Here is a 7,972-nt window from a genome sequence, read left to right as displayed (position 1 = left end):
CTCTTTAGCTTGTCCAGTGTTGTGGAGGGGGAGGGAGGGATTGTCCATTCATTTCAAATCCTCTCTAAACTCAGAAAATTAATTAGTCTGAAAAACAGAAAAAAAAAATAATTCAGAAAATCTGAAAAAAATACTCAGAAAAACCAACCATAAAAATAAATGTTCAAGTGAATCCAATACGCTTCCGTAATTATAAGATAAGATAAGATATTCCTTTATTTATTTACTTTTTGCACTACTTTCCCCTGTGCTGCTGTGTATGACTTGAATTTCTCCTACAGGGATCAATAAAGGAACTTATCTTGAAGGATCACATGCCTGTTTAAGATACCCAGTAGAAGCTTAATGAGTACTTTTAATTCTGATATTTCTGTACTTTTACTCATGTAAAGTTTTTAATGCAGGACTTTTTGTTGTGGTATATTTACTTTTACTTGAGGAAAGGATCTGATCTCATTATGGGCATTTACGTACATACATTATATTTTCTACCACTAGATGTTGATGTTGGACTGTACTCACTGAGGCTGCAGACTCCTGTAATACCATAACTCACTTATCAATATTTATACATTTTACATTATATATCAAACACAGATTTAAATTACCTTTACAGTAACAAACCATCAACCACCACTCCTCTTTCTTTTTTAAAAAACAATGTTTATTTATGGTCAGCAAAATCAATCAATCAATCATAATCAAGTATTTAAAGAATCTGTTATTCTTTACAAGTCTATATGATTTATTTCTACTAACACTTCATATAAACAAATGTGTTTATGCTAAATAGCCTGACTCTGTAGTAACTGTGAGGTTGCCAGGCAACCAGCGGAGACATAATAATATCCTGTAAAATGGCAACTTGTTCAATTTCCCCAACAGGAGATTCATAAAGTATATCTTCTTCTTCTAACTAGCAAATATTAGTTTTCAGATGTGACTAGCTACCAAACAGATGATGTAGATTAACAGATTTCTCTGCAGCAAATAGCAAGTTAATTCAATTTTAACTAGTTAATTAACTTTTAACTAGATAATCAACTTTTAACTAGCTAATTAACGCAAATCAGTGTAGCTTCCCACACGTCACCAAACTGGAACGAGTCACCTTTCATTTTAAATTAATTATACAAAACTATATGCAATTTTCACTTTATCCCACAATTATTGTATAATTGTCAGAAATGTAACATAGATGAGCCAAGCATAAGTAGAGGAAGCCACATTTTCTTTTCCCAGGATGGTGAAGACATTACATGACTCTGACTCTGACTAATACTTGTTGCCTTCTTTGATTGGATTGGTTCGGTTTAGGGTAAAAATGTCTGGGTGAACCAATCAGAGGCAGAGTCGGGGGCATCGTATCTTCGCCATCCTCGGGGGGAAAAATTGCTGCACAGAAAAGAATAAAGTTGGCCGAGGTTTGCTCAACTGTTAATGTCCTCATGAGATCAATCTCACAGCTTTCTACGTCTGTCTAATTGGTCTTCAGCTCAAAGTCGTTCCTCTGCCTGAGGAGGCCGTGGAAAGATCTTTCAGGGAACCGAAAGAAGTTTCTGTTTCTCTCGAGGTCCTGAGCGTTGAAGATACGAGTCGCTAAAGCTTGTTGAATGGCCGGAGACTCACAGGGGTGATGCCGCACGCTGTGGCTCACGTTCCTCCACGGCTCGATGACTAACAGACCCAGAGTGTCGACTTCCTCCTCCGCGATACGTCCAGTGGAACTGTTGAGTGTCTTCCTGGTTTCTGTTCCTACTGTACCTTTCGTCTCATCACGTCCAAAGTCTTCACTGGATCCGTTGGTTTTACAGCTTCTGCTAATGTCTGCCGTTGAATTGGGTTTGATAGTCTCATTAAATGTATCAGTTGAGACGCTCTCATTAAAAAGGGGATTACCTGAGCAGCTCGTAATGCTAAAGGTGTCAGTTAGTCTTGGTCCAGTGGCTGTCCTGGTTCTGGGTTTTCGGGGTCTTGGAGCTCCAGTTTCCTGAATGTTTCGGCGCAGATAGGTTGCGTAGTCCTGAATCAGGCGACATAACCCCGACTTATAGGACAGACGCAGTGACTCAGCTGATCCTGTTGGCACAGAGTTCAGACGAACCTGTCGAAACAAGAATAAAAGAGCTTTCAGATCGACAACAGGAAGGAATTCAACTGCCGACGTTCAGCGCCAACAACGCAGGAAGTAGTGCATCCTAGAGGTGGAAAATAGGTGTTTGTTTGCTCCCATCACAGTTAACATTTAGTTTTTTAATAGATAAGATACCATTTTTTCTTTCCTGATACCTGAACTTTCCATATTGGCCGATACCGAGTACCAATCCGATACATGTGCTTTAAAAAACTATTTTGTTATTGCTGGAATTGGACCAAAAAATGTGCCAATACCTAAATTCAACACAACCTCTATTATTTTGGCCACTTACTTGCGAATCTACATCAATTGTTAGCTATTTATTTTAACAAGTACATTTTCTATTTTGCCAACATTATATCTCGGTCCATCCAGGAAGTTACAAAGTTGAGATCGCATGAAATTCAACCAGTTGACGGTAAATTCTGCGCGACCACATTTACCACATTATCACCGCAACTTAGTTTCTTGTGAGTTTCAACAATCATAGGAGTTCTCTAGCACAAAAAGTTAGCGGTTTTATTCTCACTGGAACAAGTTGTCTTTGATTTTAAATAAATTATACAAAAAAAATCACAACAATTTTCAAGAAAAACAGATTTTGAGTACTGACACCTTTCTTGGTCCAATTCTGGCACCGACCAAGGCAAGAAGGCAACAAACAACATGAACTGTTTTTACATTTTCCCTGTTGGCTGATGAATTTTGGACACATCATTTACAGAACAACGAATATGTTTACGCAGCAGAAATAAAAGTGACCTGGTGAATTCTCATGTGCAGATGAACGGCAGCTCCTGCCAACCACTGCTGCATGGACACCGAGCTCATCCTCTTCTTAGTGGTCATCCTCTCGTAGTGGTCGAGCAGCTCCAGTTTCAGCCAGTTGTCGTACAGCTCCGTGGTCTCCGCCATCTTCTCCTGGTTGTTGGCGATGGCGGGGATCCGGCACAGGTAGTTGTAGATAATCCAGCCAATTCTGGAGGAACTGCTGATGCCAAAAATCCTCTGGGACCCCTGAGTTGTTGGTCCCCCTTCTGTTGATCCTTGACCTCGAACCTGGAGGGAGGGTCTCGATTTTAGCTCTGTTTTAGCTTTGTGGTACAAAGACTTCGTGGCTAACATGCTGATATTAAGCAAGTTTAGTGTTTTAGCATGCAAACATTTGCAAATTAGCATTAAATACAAGTACGACTGCGGCTGGATGTCGATAGTTTTGCAGATATTTGGTCATAAATCACAGTACTGGACAAATAAAAAGTTCCATATGTAAGATTCTGAAGCATTTTGCATATTATTTTTAGGTTTTAATCACTTTTTGTCGCAAATGAGACCATTTGTCTCTGTTGGCTGTAAACTGATTTATGTGTTTCTATCTGTCCAATAATTGTCAAGATATTTCACTTCCACTGACTTCAGAAAGCTGCATCATATGTTTTGAGCTTCTTTAACCCTCCAATAATTTCACACAAACCCAAAAAGTTTGACCCACTTGTTGGGCGACCTGGTCAAAAAGCACGGACAGAGCCAGAGCGACAACCCCGACTCCCCCGTACGTGACCCTGCGGCCTCCCAGCTCTGCCGTCAGGTTGAGGCTGAACGCCGACTGCTGCTCCCCGCTCATGCTCCGCTGTAAGAAGGCGTACTGGTGCTGCAGGGCTGCCGAGGAGTCCAGAGACAGGAAGGTGGTGAGGACGGGGTCCAGGGAGATATCCGGGATGATGCCGGCATCTCGAGCCACGAAGAAGAGCTCCTGGACGGTGGCTGGAGAAGGAAGACACAGACTGCGACCCGTCAGGATCATGGTTGTATCTGTCTGCTTGTTCTCGGTGTTTCTGACCCTCTGTGTGTTTATTTGCCCCAGTCAGACGTTATCAGCACGACCAGCTCACCAAAGCACTCATGAACATAAATACAAACTGTTCACGAGCGGCTCAAACAAACTGGAGTCACTCATTCACATTAATTAAACTCAACTCAGTTGATTTAAGTGAATTTAAATGTGTGCAGTATTTTAAATACAGGCGACATCATTCCGGTTTGTTCCATTGACTCATTTTCTTTAAGTTGACTGAATATCTTTATGAAATTATAATCACTATAATCCTGTATAGCATCAGATTTTACCCTTTTCGTCATATTTCAGTTTATTAATCATCATAAAGCCCAAATATGCATCAAAAAGTGTAAAGATTTGAAGTTTGTTACATAAAAATTAATCAGCTACCATTTTGATAATCAATTAACTGACTGGAATTAGTACAATTAATTAATTTCGCCAAGTTACTTTAACAATGAATACTTCTAGTTTCTTCTACTCAAATTAAATATCTTTTATATCTTTAATAAACTTAATCGTTTTAAATCAAACAGTTTGAGTTGAATTAACTCCTCAGATTTTACAGTGAAGGAAACACAAATAAGGGAAAGTTAAAAGGAAATCAACCAGATTTTCCTGCTGGTTGTCGTACAAACAGTTTTTAGTGGCACAGCTGTGTGGTGGAAACTGATGCAAGGAAATTAATAACATCAGGTTGAAAAAAAAACGATGTTTCACTTCCCTCCCGGATTGAAAGTTTCAGAAGTTTACTCTGTTGCACCTGGAGCTTAATTTAAACTGTCTGCTTCCATGTGGCTGAGGAGACATCAGGGGAAGTCTGACTGTATGTGTGTGTTAACTCTCAGATCTGGTGTTTTACAGACAAATTGACTAAATTAATTTCCCAACAACAACTTCTTTTCTGTGCAGTTGATTAAAAACCATCATAATATCTGAGTTACAGTCTCTGATTGGTTAGATTATTGGCGTGTTTCCAGGTTTGTGCAGTAAAATCACTTTAATAGTCGTCGTCCTGAAATCTGTCGGACGTTTTACACACATAAAATAATCTTTAGAAGTTCACCAACATTAGATAAGTTTTAGTTTGAAGATCTTCATCCTGGATTTGAGCTGTGAAACAAGATAACTTATCTCTGCCTGTCTCAGTTTTCTTTGTCATTCTCACTCAAGTTTCTCCTGTCAAAGGTTGAAAGTTCAGGATTTATTTGAAGTTTGTCTCAATAGTATTTAGTTCTTGGTGGTGTCACAGAAAGTAATAAACCGTCTGTTCACTGTAAAACCCGAGCAGCACATCTTAACTTTAGTTAACATAAATGAATCCTCGTTCATTCGCTTTAATTAAACCCAACTAAAAGATTAAATGTTGGAACTACTTAGTTGATTTAAGAGAATTTAAATGTGTTCAGTATTTTAATTATTGGTGATTTGATTCCAGTTGCTTCCATTGACTCATTTTCTTTAAGTTGACTTATATCATTAAATAAATAATACGCATATTTCATCATAAATAAAAGCATTATAATTCTTTTATTTCAGTTTATGAATCATCATAAAGCTCAATTATGCATCCAAATAATTCATAATGATCCACCAAAGTGTAAAGATTACAAGCCACAATTAATTATAAATAGTTTTTATTGTATTGTATTTGACAGTTAAATTAATAATTTGTTAAACTAGTAAAAGTAAATTCAACTTTAGTGGTAACATTTGTATAAAGAAGATTCATTTAAGTGACTTTATTCAGATAAATTCTATTCACACATTTTAAATAAGTTTGGAGAAATTCTGCATATGAGTCAATTAACTGACTAGAATTAGTACAATTAAGTTAATTTACCAAAGTTACTACTAACAATGAATACTTCTAGTTTCTTCTACTCAAATCAAATATCGTTTATATCTTTAATAAACTGAAACAGTTTGAGTTGAACTAACTCATCAGGTTTTACAGTGTTTGAGATTCAGTGCAGCTGATAAATAAAAGTGAAGTCAGTAGTTTCTGTAATCACAACCACTGAACATTAACCTTAACGTCAATAAAGGAGCAGTCAGATAAACAGTGCAGATAAACTGTGTTTGGTCCTTCAGCTCCACTGAGAGTTAAAAAGATACTGACGTTGTTTATAAGTTTAAATCCTCTGAATGTCTGAAACTACAGCTGCTGACATTGTGTGAGAATTAGTAAATGTTTGTGTTTGTTTGTGCAGAAAGCAACCAGCAAAAAGTCCAGGAAGTAGGAAATATTTACACATAATTCCCAGTTTAACCACAGTTTTGTACAGATTATAACAAACCAGAGATAACGTGGTAGTTACAGAGCTTTAGAGGTGCTGAGGACTTTGACAGAGTCAGACTGTTTACCCCAGTTTCTAGTGTTTTACCCTCATTCCTCTTTTAACTCAAATTCACTATAAGTACATATTTAATTTGGTTATTTTTACACTCCACCAACCACAATCACCTGTGAGCAGAAGTTTTACTTCAGTAAAAACTAAAAAAAAAAAGTCCTGCATTCAAAATCATATTAGCCTCTAAAATTAGATTGTAAAAAGTATCAACAACAAACAAAATGATGATTTAATATCAAAATACAGTTTTTAAAAAGTATAAGTATTAACGAATGAACGGCCAATTTCACAATGTAAATTATATTATTGGATTATAATTATTGATCCTTTAATGTGTTGATCACTTAATGCTGCAGCTGGTTTATTACTTTATGTATAATAATAATAATAATAATAATAATAATATATCACACCTTATTAGAAACTAGTAAAGTTAACTTACAAGACAACCCAAATGTACCCAAATATACCTCACAAAATGCTGTATGTAAAGAGAGTATAATAGTGCATTAGTAACTCTTAACGTGAATAAATAATTGATTACAGATAAATCATGATTCAATTAGTAATTTTTTAAGATTTGGTGTTGGCTTCGTTATTTGTGTGGATTTGTGTTTCCTTTCAGACAATTTATATTACAGATACAGATAGATACAAAATTAAAAGATTTAAAACAAATTTCTGTCCAAAAAAAATGTTTTTTTAATTTTTAATTGTATTAATTAAAAAAATGCAATGACACAAACTAATTCAATAATTTATGTTTTTTTTAATGAATTTACTTTATTTATTTACTTGTTTATACATTTACTTATATCTGTCTGAAACTATTTAAACAATTAAATTAAATTGATAGTTTTCGATCCCGGCCGTCGCGTCAAATGACCAAATGACCCTCGCCTTACACTTCCGGTTAGAAACCAAGTGACGACACGAACGAATCCTTGAGAATTCTGTCCCGGATGCGGAAGTAAACAAACTTCCCGGTTAAAGAATCAATCCCGAAGAAAAAACGTTTAAACTTTTCGTCTAAACGTTTAAACTTATCGACACACTTTTACCTTCAGATAATAAATCAAACACAATCTCGGTGCCGTCACGACGAAACTTCCGCGTTGTCGTCAAGGTGACGTCATTGTCCGGACCCCCCGCAGGTTTGAGAGAAGGAGAGAAGGAGAAGAGGAGAAGAGGAGGTTCTGTTCCTGCTCGAGGAAGGAGAAAACACACAGGTAGGTCACCTGTTCGGGTTATAAAGAGCGGGTTCGCGGGGTTTTACTGGTTCACCGGTTCTGGTGGAGCCAACAGAACCGGGTCAGCTGGTTTCTGGGTTCAGACAGCAGCAGGAGCCTCTGAAGGGTTAACTCATGTACAATCATATTTATATTTATATATATATATATAGTTATATTTAACCTACAGGAGGTTAATGTGTCTCTGTAACCGTCACACACACACACACACACACAAACAGCAGGGTTTACTCTCACTGTCATTTATTACTCACTACTCGTGTCAAAAGTAATGTCATTACTTTACTTTATTACTCCCTGCCAACAGTAATCCCCAACCTGAATATGTGTGTTACATTAACCCTTAGGGTTTCCTCGGGACTTTCTGCGACCATTCCGTTTTTTATTTTCATGC

General features: G+C 36.9%; 2 protein-coding genes across 3 annotated transcripts in view; one reads left to right on the top strand and one right to left on the bottom strand.

Annotated features, from left to right (window-relative positions):
- Positions 1–1,007: 1,007 nt before the first annotated feature.
- Positions 1,008–3,950, bottom strand: LOC118331909 (the record flags this gene model as incomplete). Its single annotated transcript, XM_035667009.1, is given in 3 exon segments — positions 1,008–2,104; positions 2,900–3,196; positions 3,630–3,950. Coding segments are annotated over 3 exon segments (1,233 nt in total). The 5' UTR covers positions 3,942–3,950.
- A 3,349-nt stretch (positions 3,951–7,299) lies between these two features.
- The window catches only part of rabgef1 (RAB guanine nucleotide exchange factor (GEF) 1), a 6,304-nt gene continuing 5,631 nt past the window's right edge, over positions 7,300–7,972 (top strand). For both annotated transcript variants that reach the window (XM_035666695.1, XM_035666694.1), the window contains exon 1: positions 7,300–7,557. The gene's annotated coding sequence lies outside the window, so the exon portion shown is untranslated. The remainder of the gene's footprint in view (positions 7,558–7,972) is intronic.

Source organism: Morone saxatilis, unplaced genomic scaffold (genome assembly GCF_004916995.1).
Source record: "Morone saxatilis isolate NCDOM2014 unplaced genomic scaffold, NCSU_SB_2.0 Contig20, whole genome shotgun sequence".
NCBI classification, from domain to species: Eukaryota; Metazoa; Chordata; class Actinopteri; family Moronidae; genus Morone; species Morone saxatilis.
This window is presented reverse-complemented; position numbering and strand designations above follow the sequence as displayed.